The sequence below is a fragment of the Oncorhynchus nerka genome, linkage group LG3, assembly GCF_034236695.1.
Source record: "Oncorhynchus nerka isolate Pitt River linkage group LG3, Oner_Uvic_2.0, whole genome shotgun sequence".
NCBI classification, from domain to species: domain Eukaryota; kingdom Metazoa; phylum Chordata; class Actinopteri; order Salmoniformes; family Salmonidae; genus Oncorhynchus; species Oncorhynchus nerka.
Genome location: NC_088398.1, coordinates 22,680,993 through 22,701,342, shown reverse-complemented (window position 1 = coordinate 22,701,342; position 20,350 = coordinate 22,680,993). Strand labels below are relative to the sequence as shown.

Below are 20,350 nucleotides of genomic sequence, written 5' to 3'. Positions count from 1 at the left end.
CGTAAGGTATTAACGACGACCGATGTCAGTAGCAGATGTGCCATCATTTGGACAAACAAAATGCGCAGTGCACACTTTTTCTGATTGAGTTGTTCTGTACACCAGCCACCAGGGGGCAGAATGCGACCAGAGACTTATTCAAATACGTGATTCCACTTCCGGTTGTCGCACCATGGATGGAGTGGGCAGCTAGCAAGAAGTTGTGGATAACTTTAGCTTAACAAGTGTAATTGAAACCAACATGATTGTTGTTAGTATTGAGAGGTCATTTTAACTTCGCTCGTTAGTTAAACGTCCACGTATTAGCCAGGCGTGAAGCAAATTCATCTAAACTGAGCTCGCTTTTTGCTAAGCTTGCTAGCTGCTGCATGTTGTGCTGTTTTCATAGATCACCCCCATGTTCATTGCGTGAAGGTTTCAAAACAAGGTAAGGTGGCTAGCTAGCTACCTATCAATGTAATGAATAGTTCTCTTCAGATCTTCAAAGAGCAAATATAGGAGGCAAAGAAAAGCTGGAGGGTTTTCTTTTCGATAGTTCCTACTTAAGATCATGCAGCGGATCTATTTCGTTATATAATTAAGCAGCAAGGCAACTCCACATGAGGCTGTTCTCCTGCACGACACAACGCGCCCCCGTGGTGCCTTATTGCTATAAACTGGTTACCAACGTAATTAGAGTAGTTAAAATACATGTTTTGTCATACCCGTGGTATATTGTCTAATATATTGTCAAAAATATTTTTACTGATCTAATTACATTTGGTAACCAGTTTATAATACCTTCATGGCCCCTTGGGGGTTTGTGGTATATGGCCAATATACCATGGGTAAGGGCTGTATCCAGCCGCTTCGTGCCTAAGAACAGCCAATAGCCATATACCACACCCCCTCCTGCCTTATTGCTTCAATATACCCATGTGTAGCATATGAATCTTGCTCTGCCAGCCATTCCCTGCTACATCATCACCATTGCTACAGAAGTTTCCTATTCATATGACATTTTATATACCTAGCACAGGAGGTTGGTGGCACTTTAATTGAGGAGAACTGGCTCGTGGTAATGACTGGAGCGGGATAAGCAATTATTATGAGCTGTTTTCCCCTCAGCAACCTCCTGTGATACCTAGTACCATACAACTCTCTGTCTACATCTACTGTATACCGTAGGTAACTGATTTTTGTCTCCCAATTAGGCAAAAATGGCAAACCTAGAACAATGGGTGAGTGACAGTCTGCATGACATCCTTGGCCTTAGTGACAGATATGTTGCCCAGTTCATGATCGGCTCCGCGCGTAAATCATCGAGCTCTCAAGACTTTGTCGCCCACCTCAAGTCGACGGGCACCATCGACATTAATCAGCAAGTGATCGCCTTTGCACAGGAACTGTATGAAAAGGTCAAATGATTTGCTTTCTTTGTGTTTTAACGGCGTGCTTGTTTCTTATTTTCACTGTGGTTATTATGAGCATCTAGAAATGACTTTCATCTATGTGTTTCAGATTCCTCGTAAGCAAGTGGTTGAAAAGCCAGCCAGAGCGATAGAGCGACACGTCATGGAGATTGAGAGGAAGAATCGGACTTACACCCTACTGTCAGACAGCGAGAGTGACGGAGAGGCAGTGAGAGAGAGGGAGAAGGAGAAGAAGAAAAGTAAAGACCGAGGCGATAAGAGGAAGCACCTCAGGAAAAGGGAGGAGAGTCAATCATCTAGTGAAGAGGAGACCCCTAAAAGGTAATCAACCTGGAATGGAGTTTCATGTTACTTGCTTGTGACACGTTCTACCTGCTTTCCTCTCCTTTGTTGCTTTTTAGCTAAATGTTGACAGCTGTATTTGACTTGTATGGACTTCAGGGAGACAGGATGCAGCTTCAGGGGTCTATGGTCTCATTAACTGAATTGCAACCATAAATACATTACAACAATGAAGCCAGTTACCCTAGAATATTTTGATTGTTTTCATGCTGTGTAGTCTCTATTTTTCAGCTGCTACTCCTCTGTGGCTTCAATGCCTGCTTGGACAAGCCTCCACTTAGATTGTGATTTGAGTTTCTAAAAGGCCCGTTCTCTTTCTCAGTAGTAAGCTGGGCCATGGCGACCAGAAGTCCAGTAAGAAGGATGAAGAGGAGGAGGAGGAGGAGTGGGAGAAGGAAGAGAGAGAACGCGTACTGGATCTGGAAGAGAGGGATGCTTTTGCCGAACGAATGAAACTGAAGGATAAAGACAAGACGAGGAACATCATGGAGAGAACGGACAAGAAGGTGGGATTGACTATCAATGATGGAACCCAACCCAGTCCATTTGACTTACTAGTGTACTTGTAGGTGTGTTTTGATTTTTGGCTAAATGTTTTTCCGTGACCTTTTCACCAGGGCTACGAGGAGGCTCAGAAAAGACTAAAGATGGCAGAGGAGGATCACAAGAAAATCGTGAGCACATTATTCAAATTCCCAGTAACTTATCGTATAATAGACTATCGTCTAAGTATGAAAAAAAACACAGTAGAAATAGAATTACTAGAACAGGGAGAGCCCCTCAGACTCATTATATGTCTATGGTCACCTATCTTCTCCTCTTTTCTATAGCTTCCAGAGTTGCGGAAGGAGTCTCGCAGGAACTACCTGTCAAAGAGAGAGGCTGAGAAGCTGGAGGACCTGGAGGCGGAGATCGCAGACGAGGAGTACCTGTTCTCCACGGACGCGCTGACTGAGAGGGAGCGGAAGGAGCTGGAGTACAAGCGCAACCTCCGAGACCTGGCCAAGGACTACAAGAAGGCCGGCGCCAAGGAGAAAGAGGAGAGGAAGAACAGATACTACATGCCAGAGGAGAAGAGGAGTAAAGTAAGGAGGAGATAGTTGGCTGGTAATGGTCCTGCCATGGATAGCCAGTACTCTTGTTGAAATGGTGTAAAACACTAGGATCCGGGGCTTGATTATATACATCTCGCTCACTCTATTTCCCTCTTCCTCTGTTCCTCCCTCTATCTCCGCCTCTCTCTCTCTCTCTCTCTCTCTCTCTCTCTCTATCTCTCCAGGATATTCCTCAGAGGGACATGGAGCTGGAGTTGGAGATGCCCATGGAGGGTGGAGGAGAGCAGGGTCGCTGGGAGGAGGAGAGGTTGAAGACTGCCTCGCTCATCTTCGGGGCCAAGAAGGAGAGGGAGAAAGGGTTGAAGGCAGAAAGAGAGAAGTACCAGCTGATCCTGGAGGAGGACGAGATGATCAACTTTGTCAGCAGTGCCGTCATCATGAAGGGAACCCAGGACGAGAAGGTGGGTTGTTAAATGTTAAAGCGTTTATCTGTGATAGATTGCAAGGAATAAATAAAGCTATAGTTATGGATATTAGTCTAACAAAATATTGTCATAATTCAAATTCAGAAAATATTTTACATTCCATACATATTCAATAGCGATCAACGAATACACACCTGAGCTTCTGGAGTATTTCTAACTGTGCCAAGGTCAAATCTCCATGTGACAATGAACAATACAGTGCAATTGTAATGTTGTCTTCATCTCTGTATGCTGTGTGTCTCCAGGAGCAGGAGCAGGCAGCCCTGTCCCAGGCGGAGGTCCAGAAGCAGTCCATCCAAGAGGTGAGACGCAGCCTGCCCGTGTTCCCCTACAGAGAGGACCTGCTCCTGGCCATCCAGCAGCACCAGATCCTGGTCATCGAGGGAGAGACGGGCTCCGGCAAGACCACCCAGATCCCCCAGTTCCTCATGGAGTCGGTGGGTACACATTATTCAAGGGGCCATGTCCATAAACATTATTATGGACACATATCAAAGAGGTTAGAGAAAAGCAGAGGACACATTTCCATTGGACATTGTGTGTACGTTTGACAAAGTCGTCTTGAATCTTCAGTGTTTTGTCACTATTTTCACTAACATTTTTTTAAAACAAATTGTAGTCTTCCACCCTGATCCATTTGTGGCATGATGCATTTCTGTGTATGTTACCTTTGTTGACCTGTTGTCTGGGTTTCTCCTAGGGCTACAATGATGGAGGCATGAAGATTGGGTGTACCCAGCCCCGTAGAGTGGCAGCCATGTCTGTAGCAGCCAGGGTGGCACAAGAAGTGGGCGTCAAGCTGGGCAACGAGGTGAAAATGGCACAACCGCTCTCTGTCACTCCGATGAAGCATAAATAATTCCTACTGTATATGGTAGAAAACATAAACTCACCGTATTTGTCCAACTACCCCTTTCTTTATCAGGTAGGCTACAGTATCCGTTTTGAGGATTGTACGTCAGAGAGGACAGTACTCAAATACATGACTGACGGAATGCTGCTCAGAGAGTTCCTGACAGAGCCTGATCTGGCCAGCTACAGGTACCACTATATGCCCCGTCTGTCCTTATCTTTAGATATGTTTTCCATATGTGGAGGTTTATGTTTAAAAGTGGTATATTGTGCTTTAGAAAAATAATAAATTAAATAATTCCCTGCCATATTGTTTTAGTCAGTATGACAGTATAACAATAAATGATCCCTTCCTCTCTCTCAGTGTGGTCATCATTGATGAGGCCCACGAGCGGACGCTGCACACAGACATCCTGTTTGGTCTGATCAAGGACATTGCCCGGTTCCGTCCGGACCTGAAGGTGCTGGTGGCCAGCGCCACCTTGGACACAGAGCGCTTCTCCTGCTTCTTTGACGACGCGCCGGTATTCAGAATCCCCGGCAGGAGGTTCCCTGTGGACATCTTCTACACTAAGGTACCTCTGCTGACCATCTGTATAGTGAAATGGCCTCAGGACAAAAGATTGCATCCCCATTCTCCACCGTTCTCCTGAAGTGTGCACTTGCGCATTTCCCACGATGGATTTAACATGAAAACTCCCTCCGGGCAATGTTTAAACCAATATAAAGCCTTTTAAATGTGCGACAGGAAGTGATCAAGTGCGCTCTTTGAGAGAAGGCGGAAGAAACGGAATGCAGCCATAGGCATAACTTTGAATGACTGTAAATACCTTTTTCACCTGTGAGAAGTGCTGGATGATACTAATGTAAGTCAAAGATGGATGTCAATTATCTGTTCTATTGTTGTACTCTTTTCTCTCTGGTATTGTTTACTATTTCACTCGCTCGCTCTCGCTCTCTCAGGCTCCTGAGGCAGACTACCTGGAGGCCTGTGTTGTGTCGGTGCTACAGATCCACGTCACACAGCCCCCCGGAGACTGTCTGGTCTTCCTCACTGGACAGGTCTGGCACACTCGCACCTTGACCCCTCACCTCAACGCTGACATTCACATTACATCAGCTACTACATCATCTACCTCGGCTACTACGTCACATTACATCTGCTCTCACTCAACATCAGATCCTACATCAGTCACTACACATTAGCTAGGCCTACTACAAATCACACTTCATCTGGTGAATCACACTTCATCTGGTGAATCACACTACATCTGGTAAATCACACTACATCTGGTAAATCACACTACATCTGGTAAATCACACTACATCTGGTAAATCACACTACATCTGGTAAATCACACTACATCTGGTAAATCACACTACATCTGGTAAATCACACTACATCTGGTGAATCACACTACATTTTGTGAATCACACTACATCAGCAACAATCTTAAGTCTATTCATTCTGTATGTGGCTCTTTAATGTGTAGGGTACCGTCTTTCGGATGGGACGTTAAATGGTTGTCCTGACTCTCTGTGGTCTCTAAAAGATCCCCTGGCACTTATCGTAAGAGTTGGGGTGTTAACCCCGGTGTCCTGGCTAAATCTAGCCCTCATACCACCTAATCATCCCCAGCTTCCAATTGGCTCATTCATCTCTCCTCCCCTGTAACTATTCCCCAGGTCGTTGCTGTAAATGAGAATGTGTTCTCAGTCAACTTACCAGGTCAAATAAATAATAAATGATAAATGACACACAGATTTCTGCCAAGGTTTCTGTCCTTACCGCTCTCCTGTCTCTCTCTATTTCCACAGGAGGAGATTGAGACTTGCTGTGAGCTGCTGCAGGAGAGATGCAGGCGTCTGGGTTCTAAGATATCGGAGCTCCTGGTGCTTCCCATCTACGCCAATCTACCTTCAGACATGCAGGCCAAGATCTTCAGCCCCACACCCCCTGGCTCACGCAAGGTGAGAGGACCTCTTCTCTTCTGTTTAAACTTGGGCCACTAGGGGGTGCTCAAGGACCACTTTGGAAATATGTTTTATCCTCTGTGATCAAATAATGTAACGAAAATATGTATGCATTATTTTCTTTACCCAAATGGAAATCCAACCCAACCTAGGTTATTGTAGATTTCATGCTGCACTTATGTCAATGTAGTAGATTCTATTCTACTATGTCATTTGGCACATTTTAAGCTAATGGCGCCGAAGGAGTTTGCTGCCGTTTTACGATCCTGTAACCAATTGTGTATGTTTTTTCACATTATTTGTAACTTATTTTGTACATAATGTTTCTGCCACCATGTCTTATGACCGAAAAGAGCTTCTCGATATCAGGGCAACGATTACTCACCCCGTACTGGAGGAATCCTTCTTCAACGAGTCAGACAGGAAGGATTTACTACAGACACCCGACAAGACCCTCATCCCCGTCATTCGCAGGAGTGAAAAGACGGAGATATCTCGGACGATGGTCCGTCACCTTTACCATCGGTCCTATTAGACAACGTACAATCAATCGATTAATAAAATAGATGAACTACAAGCACTTATATCCTACCAACGGGACATTAACCTGTCATTCCGCTAGCGGAACCCCTCGCCAACAGCCAATGCAATTGCAGGGCGCCAAATACAAATCAACAGACATCTCATAAATCAAATTTCTCAAACATACAAGTATTAGGCACCATTTTAAAGATACAATTCTCGTTAATCCAGCCACAGTGTCTGATTTTCAAAAATGCTTTACAGCGAAAGCTCCACAAATGATTATGTTAGGTCACCACCAAGTCACAGAAAAACCCAGCCATTTTTCCAGCCAAAGAGAGGAGTCACAAAAAGCACAAATAGAGATAAAATTAATCACTAACCTTTGATGATCTTCATCAGATGACACTCATAGGACTTCATGTTACACAATACATGTATGTTTTGTTCGATAAAGTGCATATTTATATCCAAACATCTCATTTTACATTGGCGTGTTATGTTCAGTAGTTCCAAAACGTGCTGTGATTTTGCAGAGAGCCACATCAATTTACAGAAATACTCATTATAAATGTTGATGAAAATACAAGTGTTATGCATGGAACTTTATCTAAACTTCTCCTTAATGTAACCGCTGTGTCAGATTTCAAAAGAACTTTACGGAAAAAGCATACCATGCAATAATCTGAGTACAGAGCTCAGATCTCAAACCAGCAAAAAGAAATATTCGCCATGTTGCGCAATCAACATTAGTCAGAAATAGGATTATAAATATTCACTTACCTTTGATGATCTTCATCAGAATGCACTCCTAGGAATCCCAGTTCCACAATAAATGTTTGATTTGTTTGATAAAGTTCAGAATTTATGTCCATATACCTCCTTTTGGAGGTAAACCAATCAAAACGCGCGTGCAACTTCCAGCGGAAAGGTCGGACGAAAATGCCCAAAAGTTATATTACTGGTCATAGAAAGATATCAAACGATGTATAGAATCAATCTTTAGGATGTTTTTATCATAAATGTTCAATAATGTTCCAACCGGAGAATTCCATTGTCTGTAGAAAAGCAATGGAACGGGAGCTACCTCTCATGTGAATGCGCGTGACTGAGCTCGTGGCTGCTGGCAGACCTCTGACTCATTCCCCTCTCATTCAGCCCCACTTCATAGTAGAAGCATCAAACAACGTTCTAAAGACGGTTGACATCTAGTGGGAGCCTTGGGAAGTGCAACATAACCAATATCCCACTGTATCTTCAATAGGGGCTGAGTTGAAAAACTACAAACCTCAGATTTCCCACTTCCTTTTTTGATTTTTTTTCTCAGGTTTTTGCCTGCCTTATGAGTTCTGTTATACTCAGACATCATTCAAACAGTTTTAGAAACTTCAGTGTTTTCTATCCAATACTACTACTACTAATAATAATAATAATAATATTAGCATCTGGGACTGAGTAGGAGGCAGTTTACTCTGGGCACGCTTTTCATCCAAAAGTGAAAATGCTGCCCCCTAGCCCAATGAAGTTAAAAACTGTAATATCTTATGTTTCACCGAGTCGTGGCTGAACGATGACATGATTAACATACAGTTGGCAGGTTTTAAGCTTTTTCGGCAGAATAGAACAGCGGTGGTAAGACAAGGGGCGGCGGCCTATGTATATTTGTAAACAACAGCTGGTGCATGAAATCTAAGGAAGTCTCGAGGTTTTGCTTGCCTGAGGTAGAGTCTCATGATAAGCTGTAGACCACACTATTTACCAAGAGAGTTTACATCTATAGTTTTCATAGCTGTCGATATACCACCGCAGACCAATGCTGGCACTAAGACCGGACTCAATGAGCTGTATACGGCCATAAGCAAACAGGAAAATGCACATCCAGAGGCGGCGCTCCTAGTGGCCGGGGACTTGAATGCAGGGAAACTCAAATCAGTTTTACCTCATTTCTATCAGCATGTTAAATGTGCAACCAGAAGGGAAAAATACTCTAGAGCACCTTTACTCCACACACAGAGACCCGTACAAAGCTCTCCCTCACCTTCCATTTGGCAAATCTGACCATAATTCTGTCCTCCTGATTCCTGCTTACAAGCAAAAACTAAAGCAGGAAGCACCAGTGACTCGGTCAATAAGAAAGTGGTCAGATGAAGCAGATGCTAAGCTACAGGACTGTTTTGCTAGCATAGACTGGCATATGTTCTGGGATTCTTCCGATGGCATTGAGGGGTACACCACATCAGTCACTGGCTTCATCAATAAGTGCATCGACGATGTCGTCCCCACGGTGACCGTACATACAGTGGGGAGAACAAGTATTTGATACACTGCCGATTTTACAGGTTTTCCTAATTACAAAGCATGTAGAGGTCTGTCATTTTTATCATAGGTACACTTCCACTGTGAGAGACAGAATCTAAAACAAAAATCCAGAAAATCACATTGTATGATTTTTAAGTAATTAATTAGCATTCTATTACATAACCACAACAGTGGTAGGCCTGATCAGCAACAACGATGAGACAGCCTATAGGGAGGAGGTCAGAGACCTGGCCGTGTGGTGCAAGGACAACGACTTCTCCCTCAACGTGATCAAGACAAAGGAGATGATTGTGGACTACAGGAAAAGGAGGACCAAGCACGCTCCCATTCTCATTGATGGGGCTGTAGTGGAGCTGGTGTCCACATCACCAACAAACTATCATGGTCCGAGCACACTAAGACAGTTGTGAAGAGGGTAAGACCAAGCATATTTCCTCTCAGGAGACTGAAAAGATTTGGCATGGGTCCTCAGATCCTCAAAAGGTTCTACAGCTGCACCACCGAGAGCATCCTGACTGGTTGGATCACTGCCTGGTATAGCAACTGCTCGGCCTCCGACCGCAAAGCACCACAGAGGGTAGTGTGTATGGCCCAGTACATCACTGTCCCCAAGCTTCCTGCCATCCAGGGCCTCTATACCAGGCGGTGTCAGAGGAAGGCCCTAAAAATGGTCAAAGACGCCAGCCACCCTAGTCATAGACGGTCTACAGTCAATCACGGACTACAAGAAGAAAACCAGCCCAGTCACGGACCAGGATGTCTTGCTCCCAGGCAGACTAAATAACTTTTTTGCCTGCTTTGAGGACAATACAGTGCCACTGCACCGGCCTGCAACGAAAACATGCGGACTCTCCTTCACTGCAGCCGAGGTGAGTAAGACATTTAAACGTGTTAACCCGCGCAAGGCTGCAGGCCCAGACGGCATCCCCAGCCGCGCCCTCAGAGCATGCGCAGACCAGCTGGCCGGTGTGTTTACGGACATATTCAATCAATCCTTATACCAGTCTGCTGTTCCCACATGCTTCAAGAGGGCCACCATTGTTCCTGTTCCCAAGAAAGCTAAGGTAACTGAGCTAAACGACTACCGCCCCGTAGCACTCACTTCCGTCATCATGAAGTGCTTTGAGAGACTAGTCAAGGACCATATCACCTCCACCCTACCTGACACCCTAGACCCACTCTAATTTGCTTACCGCCCAAATAGGTCCACAGACGATGCAATCTCAACCACACTGCACACTGCCCTAACCCATCTGGACAAGAGGAATACCTATGTGAGAATGCTGTTCATCGACTACAGCTCGGCATTCAACACCATAGTACCCTCCAAGCTCGTCATCAAGCTCGAGACCCTGGGTCTCGACCCCGCCCTGTGCAACTGGGTACTGGATTTACTGGATAGGTAACAACATCTCCACCCTGCTGATCTTCAACACTGGGGCCACACAAGGGTGCGTTCTGAGCCCTCTCCTGTACTCCCTGTTCACCCACGACTGCGTGGCCACGCACGCCTCCAACTCAATCATCAAGTTTGCGGACGACACAACAGTGGTAGGCTTGATTACCAACAACGACGAGACGGCCTACAGGGAGGAGGTGAGGGCCCTCGGAGTGTGGTGTCAGGAAAATAACCTCACACTCAACGTCAACAAAACTAAGGAGATGATTGTGGACTTCAGGAAACAGCAGAGGGAACACCCCTATCCACATCGATGGAACAGTAGTGGAGAGGGTAGCAAGTTTTAAGTTCCTCGGCATACACATCACAGACAAACTGAATTGGTCCACTCACACAGACAGCATCGTGAAGAAGGCGCAGCAGCGCCTCTTCAACCTCAGGAGGCTGAAGAAATTCGGCTTGTCACCAAAAGCACTCACAAACTTCTACAGATGCACAATCGAGAGCATCCTGGCGGGCTGCATCACCGCCTGGTACGGCAACTGCTCCGCCCACAACCGTAAGGCTCTCCAGAGGGTAGTGAGGTCTGCACAACGCATCACCGGGGGCAAACTACCTGCCCTCCAGGACACCTACACCACCCGATGTTACAGGAAGGCCATAAAGATCATCAAGGACAACAACCACCCGAGCCACTGCCTGTTCACCCCGCTATCATCCAGAAGGCGAGGTCAGTACAGGTGCATCAAAGCTGGGACCGAGAGACTGAAAAACAGCTTCTATCTCAAGGCCATCAGACTGTTAAACAGCCACCACTAACATTGAGTGGCTGCTGCCAACACACTGACACTGACACTGACTCAACTCTAGCCACTTTAATAATGGGAATTGATGGGAAATGATGTAAAATATATCACTAGCCACTTTAAACAATGCTACCTAATATAATGTTACATACCCTACATTATTCATCTCATATGCATACGTATATACTGTACTCTATATCATCTACTGCATCCTTATGTAATACATGTATCACTAGCCACTTTAACTATGCCACCTTGTTTACATACTCATCTCATATGTATATACTGTACTCGATACCATCTACTGTATCTTGCCTATGCTGCTCTGTACCATCACTCATTCATATATCTTTATGTACATATTCTTTATCCCCTTACACTGTGTATGAGACAGTAGTTTTGGAATTGTTAGTTAGATTACTTGTTGGTTATTACTGCATTGTCGGAACTAGAAGCACAAGCATTTCGCTACACTTGCATTAACATCTGCTAACCATGTATATGTGACAAATAAAATTTGATTTGATTTGATTTTGATTATCTCTGCTACCGCACGGCAAGCGGTACCGGAGTGACAAGCTGAGTTCCAAATAGCTTCTTAACAGCTTCTACCCCCCCAAGCCATAAGACTCCTGTTCAGCTAATCAAAGGGCTACCCAGACCCCTCATTTATGCTGTTGCTACTCTGTTTATAATCTATGCATAGTCACTTTAACTCTACCTACATGTCCATATTTCCTCGACTAACCGTTGCCCCTGCACATTGACTCTGTACCGGCGCCCCCTGTATATAGCCTTGCTTGTTATTTTACTGCTGTGGTTTAATTATTTGTTTGTTTTATTTTCTGTTTTCTACTGATCAATTTTGTAAAGCATTGTTGGTTAAGGGCTTGTAAGTAAGTATTTCACAGTAAGGTGTACACCTGTTGTATTCGGCGCATGTGACAAATAACATTTGATTTGATTTGACCACTTAAGACCTCATTCTTCAGATTCCTGCCTCCATGTTTCTCATTCTCTTCTGGTGTTGTGCACAAACACATTATCTGATGTACAAAGTGTCCTCTCTCTGTGTGTCCTTAGGTGGTGGTGGCCACTAACATTGCGGAGACCTCTCTAACCATCGATGGGATCATATACGTCATAGATCCAGGCTTCTGCAAGCAGAAGAGCTATAACGCCCGCACCGGGATGGAGTCTCTGATTGTCACGCCTTGCTCACGGGTAACACGCTAGCTTTGGTTTTCAAATGAGCCATTTTGTTGTCATTGTCAGAGAAAGTGTAATTCATGTGGCTCTTATTGGGGCTGTAGATTTAGTTCTCTGGACAACATTCTGACCGTTTGCTGATTCCATCTGTGTTTTGATCCACCACAGGCCTCAGCCAATCAGCGAGCAGGTCGTGCAGGCAGAGTGGCGGCTGGGAAGTGTTTCCGTCTCTACACTGCGTGGGCGTTTAAACACGAGATGGAGGAGTCCACCGTGCCCGAGATCCAGCGAACTAACCTGGGCAACGTGGTGCTGCTGCTCAAGAGCTTGGGTACGGAACAAACGCTTTATAAGTCATGTCACAGTGCTAAATGAGAGAACACGTTTTAAAATGCACAGAGGTCCTCTTGAAGTAATCCACTGAAGTATAGTCTGTAGTTCACTATTATGAGTTTGACTTACTTGACTTAGTGGAGCAAAGGGCCTCAGTATGAGCATCTCAAACCCACGTGTCGATTTGTTTTACATTGGAGTGGCGTATGTTTTTTTCCCCGACAGGAATTAATGACCTCATCCACTTTGATTTCATGGACCCACCCCCTCACGAGACCCTGGTGCTAGCTCTGGAGCAGCTGTACGCACTGGGTGCACTCAACCACCTCGGAGAGCTCACCAAGGTAACTTACGCCTGACTGTCTATCAAAACCACGGCACCATTCCAATACTTTTCAATCGCATTGGCACCATTCCCTCCTCCCTTGTTAAATCAGTTGAATAAGAAAAAGGCTTCTTACGGCTATCCCATCTCAATTTATTGTTGGAAATAAGACCTGTAGTGATCCTGATGTTATCTCGTGAATCAAATAACTTTTTTGTGAATGTTGGTTCCTCTCTGTCAACGAAAATCAAAAACATTAATGGAAATCCCTTATGTTACATTAAGGGACATTTTCCCTCTCTGCTTTAGTTTTATCCACCTGATGTAATAGAGGTGATTGGTAACTTAAAGAAATCAGCAGCAAGTCATGATGAGGTGCCTTTTTAGTGAAATCATTGTCTTCCTCCATTATTGAGCCTCTAACGTACATCTTCACCAAATCAATGCAAACTGGTGTTGTTCCTAAAGATTTGAAAATTGCCGAAGTTATCCCCCTCTATATATCTGGGGATCCAAGATCTTTTACAAATTATTGCACAGTATCTGTACTACTGTGTTTTTCTAAAATCCTAGAGAAACTGTTGTATGAAAGAATGTTGAAACATTTAAACCAACACTATTCTATATGACCACCAATATGTTTTTTGTAAAAACTAATCCACAGATTAATTAAAAATAATCCTTTGTTATTACTTATCTATATCAATGACCTTGCTGTTGTTCTTCTACCATACTTCCCATTCTTTTTGCTGAGGATACCAACTTGGATTTATCACACGAGAATTTCGATTCACTAATCAACGAAGCCAACTCAGTTTTCTGAATTTCCATATAAACAAATTATCTTTTTAATGTAATAAAAAAATCCAACTTTGTTGTATTTACTGGTAAGAATCAGATATATTTTTAAAAGAGCCAGAATCTCAATTGTTGGGAATTAAATGAACCAGGTTTAATCTACTACATTCCTCTGTGTTCTAGTTGATGAAAAGTTGTCCTGTAAAGATCATATTCAGTTGGTCTGCAGCAAAGTGTTGAAGTCCTTTGGTATCATCAGAAAGAGTAGTGGTTTGAGTCATCAGGCTTGCTTCCTGACACTATACTACAGCTTAATTTACCCATATATTATTTACTGCAATATTGTCTGGGCCGGTACATATGCTTTTTACCTACACAAATCACGCATCACACAAAATAAACGTACAAGACTAGCCACCTCCTCTAACTACTTGGCTCCAGCTGTCCCTCCGTTTAAGAAACTCAATATATTGTGTATCTACAACATTAATATACTCAAATTATGCACCTTCATCTACAAATACACATGCATCCCAGACAATCCACCTAAACCCTTCAATGGTTAATTCCCAAATCCATGCATACACAAGACACCTTTACCCTTCCCACTGCCGCACCTCACATAGTCAATTCTCTAGCAGATACAGAGGGTTCGTACTCTGGAATTCCTATCTTCATATTGCCAAAACATCATCATCCCTCAATAACTTCCAAGTATAGATTAGGGGTCAGCCCGGTGACCCAAACTACCTCCATGTAGCCTAACTCTCTCTCTCACACACATATACACACACACATAATCAAACATGTTTTTTCTTGTATACTGAGTATGTCATGTACAGTTATAATTAGTACGCTTTGTTTAACTGATTGAACAAACTTTATTTGTACTTATATTTGTGTATTGTTTGTTTTTTTGGTGTGGTTGCTTGTTTTATTTTTATCTGTACTGTTTTGTCTTTCCCTTTTTATTCTTTGGTGAGAATAAATAAAACCTAAAAAAAGTGCAAATGACCTCTGGGAATGCAGGGAGGAGATATAATAGGGCACATCGATTCCATCACCATTAGGCAGGTGAATGAACATATTGGCTTCTAATACCTTAGAAAGGTGACTATTTGATGTGAAAGGTCATGTAATGAGTGTTGTTGTGTTCCAGTTGGGCCGCAGGATGGCTGAGCTGCCGGTGGACCCTATGCTGAGCAAGATGATCCTGGCCTCCGAACAGTGAGTCTCTATGGCAATCCTGGCACTGGCCTGGAATGAATGTAGTTGTATTATTCTGTTACCTTGCTCATCATTCCACTTTATCTCTTTTTCTCTCAACCCCCCCCACTCTATAATGAATTTTATTCTTATTACAAAAGTGCTTTATTGACAATTATTCAACAGGACATGAAACCTCTTAAGGTATTTCACTAAACTTTCCCATCTTCCTCTGTCTCTCCAGGTATAAGTGTTCTGAGGAGGTGTTGACCATCGCGGCCATGCTGTCTGTGAACAACTCCATCTTCTACCGACCCAAAGACAAGGTGGTTCACGCCGACAACGCCAGGCAGAACTTTGTGGTCCCCGGGGGAGACCATATGGTGCTGCTCAACGTCTACACACAGGTCAGGAGGATTGGGTTTGATAGTTAAGATAAAGATGTGATACTACCCCACTTTGTTTCCACTTGTCTCATATAAGGTATCAGGGTTGCAGTTCTGGGTCATGTTCATTTGGCACCAACTGTAAAAATAAAATAAAAAAAGACAAATAATGGTCAGAATTTCATATTTAACTTATTCTATTTATTTATTTTTTGAATCCCTGGTGATTTTAGTATTTTTTGGGCCAAGTACTAAAATCCCCCAAAATAACTTTCAATATTTGTGGGGCCGAGCCCCCCCCCCCCCCTCCTGGGGACTGAGTTTCCCGAACTCAGTCCCCAGGACCCAAGGTGTTTGCCCAAGCACTACACAGCTGATTCATGTAATCATCAAGCTTTCACCAATTGAATCAGCTGTGTTGCGTTAGGGCAAAAACCAAAACGTGCACCTCTTGGGATCCCTAGAACAGAGTTTGGGAAATGCTGTTCAATGTTTTGTTTTCAGTCTGTGATATTGACTGCTTCATTTGTCCCTCAGTGGCTGGAGAGTGGCTACTCCACCCAGTGGTGCTATGAGAACTTCATCCAGTTCCGCTCCATGAAGCGGGCGCGGGATGTCAGGGAGCAGCTGGAGGGCCTGATGGACAGGATAGAGGTGGAGGTGTGCAGCTCAGGCGGAGACATTGTGCCCATCCGTAAGGTCAGTGTGACTGTGAACGCAACCTAACCTCATGACCATGAAAACACCTTAAAACCGCTTAACCATGAACATACCTTTAAACAGCTTGACCGTGAACACAAAATACAACCGTTTCTTCTAGTTAACCATGTTTTGTTTTTTTAAACGCCCTCCTAGAGTGTAGACCCGTGTTTCCCAACCCCAGTCCTCGGGTACCCCCAAACAGCACACCTGATTCAACTTGTCATCTAAACGTCAAGCTCTCCATGTTGAATCAGGTGTTTTTATCTGGGGCTACAACTAAAAGTGTGCTGTTGGGGTTACAGGATGACCGGAGCTGGGAAACACTGGCATAGACCACTTTGTTCCACTTCTAATTTTCTGGGCGAACACTTACCTGACACCAAACTCTTTGTTACATGTGTAGCTAATGTGTGAATATGCTTCACACTACATCTGTGTGCTTAAACCACTGACTGCAGATTTAGAAAGCACTGCTCTAGCGTCACTATTCACTGGAGATACAAGCCTATCACTTCACACCAGGTCTGGGGGACTGAAGGGACCCCTTTTATAGGAGATGGGATTAGTTTTTGTCTGCTCATGAAAACAGTTCTTAAATCATGCCGGGTGTTAAGCCGGCCACTCTGTCGGAGAGGCAGGTTGAGTTCACTTAATATGCATCTGAATGGACGCTTCGTGCTTTCCCAATTCCCAACTTCATCATCATCACAGTCCATTCTCTAGTAAAACTGATACACGAGGACTCCCCAAAAGGCAGTCCCTGGGTGTTTTTATTTGGCCCCCAAGTTTAAAAAAAATCCCCAATCAGCTCAAAGTGATTTTAATTTAGGACATCTCTTCCCAAGTATTCCCACGCATAAATAGAGAAGCATATGTGATCGTATGAAATCAAGGTTTGAAAGGACTCTGTTTTTGTCAAATACTATATCTGTTTGGGATTTCTGCGGTCAATTTTCACCATCTCAGTAACATGATCACTCTTACTCTCTCACAGCGTTCACACATACAGTCACTCATACATCCTCTCTTTTGTCTTTCTCTCTCACTGATACTTAATTTAAAAATATGTATTTTGACCTCAAATGGACAACCATGTCAAATAAAGGTTAAATAAAAATGTTCTCTCCCTCTCTCAGGCAGTGACGGCGGGATATTTCTACCACACGGCGCGGCTTAGCAAGGGGGGCTACAAGACGGTGAAGCACCAGCAGACAGTCTACGTCCACCCCAACAGCTCCCTGTTCGAGGAGCAGCCCCGTTGGCTCATCTACCACGAGCTGGTCTTCACCACCAAGGAGTTCATGAGACAGGTTTGGTAGCAGTACTAGTAGACTTGTGGTCATGTTTGTGTGTATGTTTCTCCATGTGAGGCGGATCTGGAAGCAATCCACCACCGTGAAGGGTAAAGTAAAACTTTAGGGGAGTTTTTGCTGTCTTGTTGTAATATCAAGTGGCTCCAGGTAGCATTGTCTTTGTATACAGTATTATATACAGTACCTTCGGAAAGTATTCAGACTCCTTGACTTTTTCCACATTTTGTTACATTACCTTATTACAGCCTTATTCTAAAATGGATTAAATAAATACAAATTCTCAGAAATCTACACACAATAACCCATAATGACAAAACAAAAACAGGTTTTTAGGAATTTTTGCAAATATATTAAAAATAAACAACAGAAATATCTTATTTGCGTAAGTATTCAGACCCTTTGATATGAGACTCGAATTTGAGATCAGATGCATCCTGTTTCCATTGATCATCCTTGAGATGTTTCTTCAACTTGATTGGAGTCCACCTGTGGTAAATTCAATTGATTGGACATGATTTGAAAAGACACACACCTGTCTGTATAAAGTCCTACAGTTGACAGTGCATGTCAGAGCAAAACCCAAGCCGTGAGGTCGAAGGAACAAGGCACACCTGTTAATTGAAATGCATTCCAGGTGACTACCTCGTGAAGCTGGTTGAAAGAATGCCAAGAGTGTGCAAAGCTGTCATCAAGGCAAAGAAAGGGTGGCTATTTGAAGAATCTCAAATCTTAAATATATTTAATTTAACACTTTTCTGGGGTTACTACTTAATTCCAGGTGTGTTATTTCATAGTTTTGATGTCTTCACCATTATTATACAATGTAGAAAATAGTAAAAGTAAAGAAAAACCCTGGAATGAGTAGGTGTGTCCAAACTTTTGACAGGTACTGTATATTAGCAAACATTTCTAAACTTGGTTTTGCTTTATCATTATTGGGTGTAGATTGAGAGGGGAAATTTGTATTTATTTAATCAACTTTAGAATAAGGCTGCAACGTAACCTAATGTGGAAAAAGTCAAGGGGTCTGAATACTTTTCAAATGCACTGTACATACTGTATGTTGAGATTTAAGCTGCATGGGACAGAATGAATACGATTTTAAGGGGACGGAAGGTGCTGTTATTCTTACATTACTTTGAATTTATGTAAATATATTTTCCCCCTTTAATTTGAACCTCTTTCTCTGCCTCAAGGTGATTGAGATAGACAGCAGCTGGCTGCTGGAGGTGGCTCCCCACTACTACAAGAACAAGGAGCTGGAGGACAGCAGCAGTAAGAAGATGCCTCGCAAACAGGGCAAGGCCAAGGAAGAGCTGGGCTAAGGACAGGAACTAGAAAAGACAGAGACTTTCTCCCCTCAGAGATAGACAGCCAAGCAGGGCTGCCATAAGGAACTATGATATAAAAATAAAATAAACTTTGGGGCACTTGAGCCAAAAATAAAAGAAACGGGATAAAAACTTGTATGGTTATGGGCTTATTTATCATAAAGCACCTATCGGAGCTAGACGAACTTGATGAAAAGGAAATGTTATGCACTTGGACTGTCAAGAGTTTCCTGTGTCTGGTATGATGCAGGGTCCAGGGTGAAGTTTCCCCTAAGTACAGATCTAGGATCCGCTTCCCCTCCCCATGTCCTAACCATTAGGGCTGAAATGTAAAACTGACCCAATATCAGTGTATAGGGGTAACTTCACCCTACTCACTGATGCAGAAACAGCAGCAAGACAGATCAAATCAAATGACTACTCCAAATGACAGGGCTACTGCTTTGTACGTAATGGCCGATGACTACCAGAGATTTTGCCTATTTACTTTCCCTAAATAGTTAACTTTTGTTGCCCAATGTCTGGGTGTTGTTGGGGTTGTAAATGTCTTTTCTTGTCCCAATTACACCTACCAGACTGAAAGAAAACAATGCTGTGTGTTTGACTTCAGTGTGGTTCCGCTGTCTCTTTCTTTTTCTATTGGAATAAACATTTTACAGGCACTTGCTTTGTCCTGTGACTTGCTTAGGCGCTAAGTGTTTGTTTTTTGTTAACATGGGAGTGTCTGACCGTTTACATAGTTGCTAACATGAACATTTGTCAATGCCTGTCCCCATTATTCATTAACCCTATGATAGGCCATACATAGAATTAGCTACTTCTTCCGGTCTTTGATTTACTTGTATGAGGAAGTCCAGAGTATCAGGGCTATATTTAGGTTGCTGCTTTGCCTGTTTGAATGGCACAGGATAATGTTTTTCTACCAGTAACATGTAAATCCTGGGATCACAGTTTGTTAGTTGAAGTATGTTTTTTGGGTTAAGATTTTCTGGGATTAGCCCATTTCAAACAACTGAAGCTTGATGGGATTTTAGGATTATGTGCACATTAGTTTGACTGTAGTGGCTTCGAGAATGTTTTCAACTGAATGAAATTATTTAGAAGGGTAACATTCTGGCTGATGTGCATTGGACTTTTAAATGTAATGTCATAGAAACCGCAGAAGATTCTTCTGTTGTAGTTAGTGGGTTGTTTTGTATTTTTCTGTGAGGTTTGCGAAATGAAATGAGAAATCAGGATTACATGCACTTCTATGGCTGATTTTTCAACCCTTTAAACATTAGTTTACCTAAAAGGGCTTAGTGAATGAAATTATTTACATATTTTTCGTTCTGGGTGAGGTTCAATGGACCTCAATGTTTTCATATAAAGTGCATAATGGGGTTGCTGAACCATTGCAGATAGCCTTGAGTGCTTTTGGGTGAATCCTGTTTACCTTGTCATTATGGTAAACCTGCATGTGAAGCTTTAGTCTAATACGTAAGCATCATGACATGAGTTGCAGTGCATTGGACAGGTCGGTGCTCTGCTTCAAGAGCCTTGTGGAGTTTTCCATGCAGCCGATCACTTCCCTGTCCAACA

The 20,350-nt window shown here is 43.3% G+C and overlaps 1 protein-coding gene across 3 annotated transcripts; it reads left to right on the top strand.

The window, feature by feature from the left end:
- The first annotated feature begins 147 nt into the window (after positions 1 to 147).
- Positions 148 to 19,431, top strand: dhx16 (DEAH (Asp-Glu-Ala-His) box polypeptide 16). Of its 3 annotated transcripts, none has more exons than XM_029626375.2 (21): positions 148 to 427; positions 1,194 to 1,397; positions 1,501 to 1,733; positions 2,077 to 2,260; positions 2,372 to 2,428; positions 2,585 to 2,839; positions 3,034 to 3,270; positions 3,540 to 3,731; positions 3,995 to 4,105; positions 4,220 to 4,335; positions 4,511 to 4,721; positions 5,110 to 5,208; positions 5,965 to 6,117; positions 12,250 to 12,390; positions 12,544 to 12,706; positions 12,934 to 13,052; positions 14,991 to 15,058; positions 15,282 to 15,444; positions 15,961 to 16,122; positions 17,262 to 17,435; positions 18,635 to 19,431. In XM_029626375.2, exons 2-21 carry the CDS (start codon positions 1,200 to 1,202, stop codon positions 18,761 to 18,763), a joined length of 3,165 nt encoding a protein of 1,054 aa, XP_029482235.1. In that variant the 5' UTR covers positions 148 to 427; positions 1,194 to 1,199; the 3' UTR covers positions 18,764 to 19,431. The 3 variants fall into 3 exon arrangements, with proteins under 3 accessions (XP_029482235.1, XP_029482227.1, XP_029482219.1); XM_029626367.2 differs by having other exon boundaries at positions 163 to 250; positions 2,080 to 2,260; XM_029626359.2 differs by having other exon boundaries at positions 164 to 250.
- The last annotated feature ends 919 nt before the right edge of the window (positions 19,432 to 20,350 follow it).

Bases quoted from the DNA above. Each gene is read 5' to 3' on its own strand.
- dhx16 (XM_029626359.2), top strand. The intron at 3,732-3,994 runs GTGGGTACACAT...GGTTTCTCCTAG, and splicing joins CCCAGTTCCTCATGGAGTCG to GGCTACAATGATGGAGGCAT. The intron at 4,106-4,219 runs GTGAAAATGGCA...TTTCTTTATCAG, and splicing joins GCGTCAAGCTGGGCAACGAG to GTAGGCTACAGTATCCGTTT.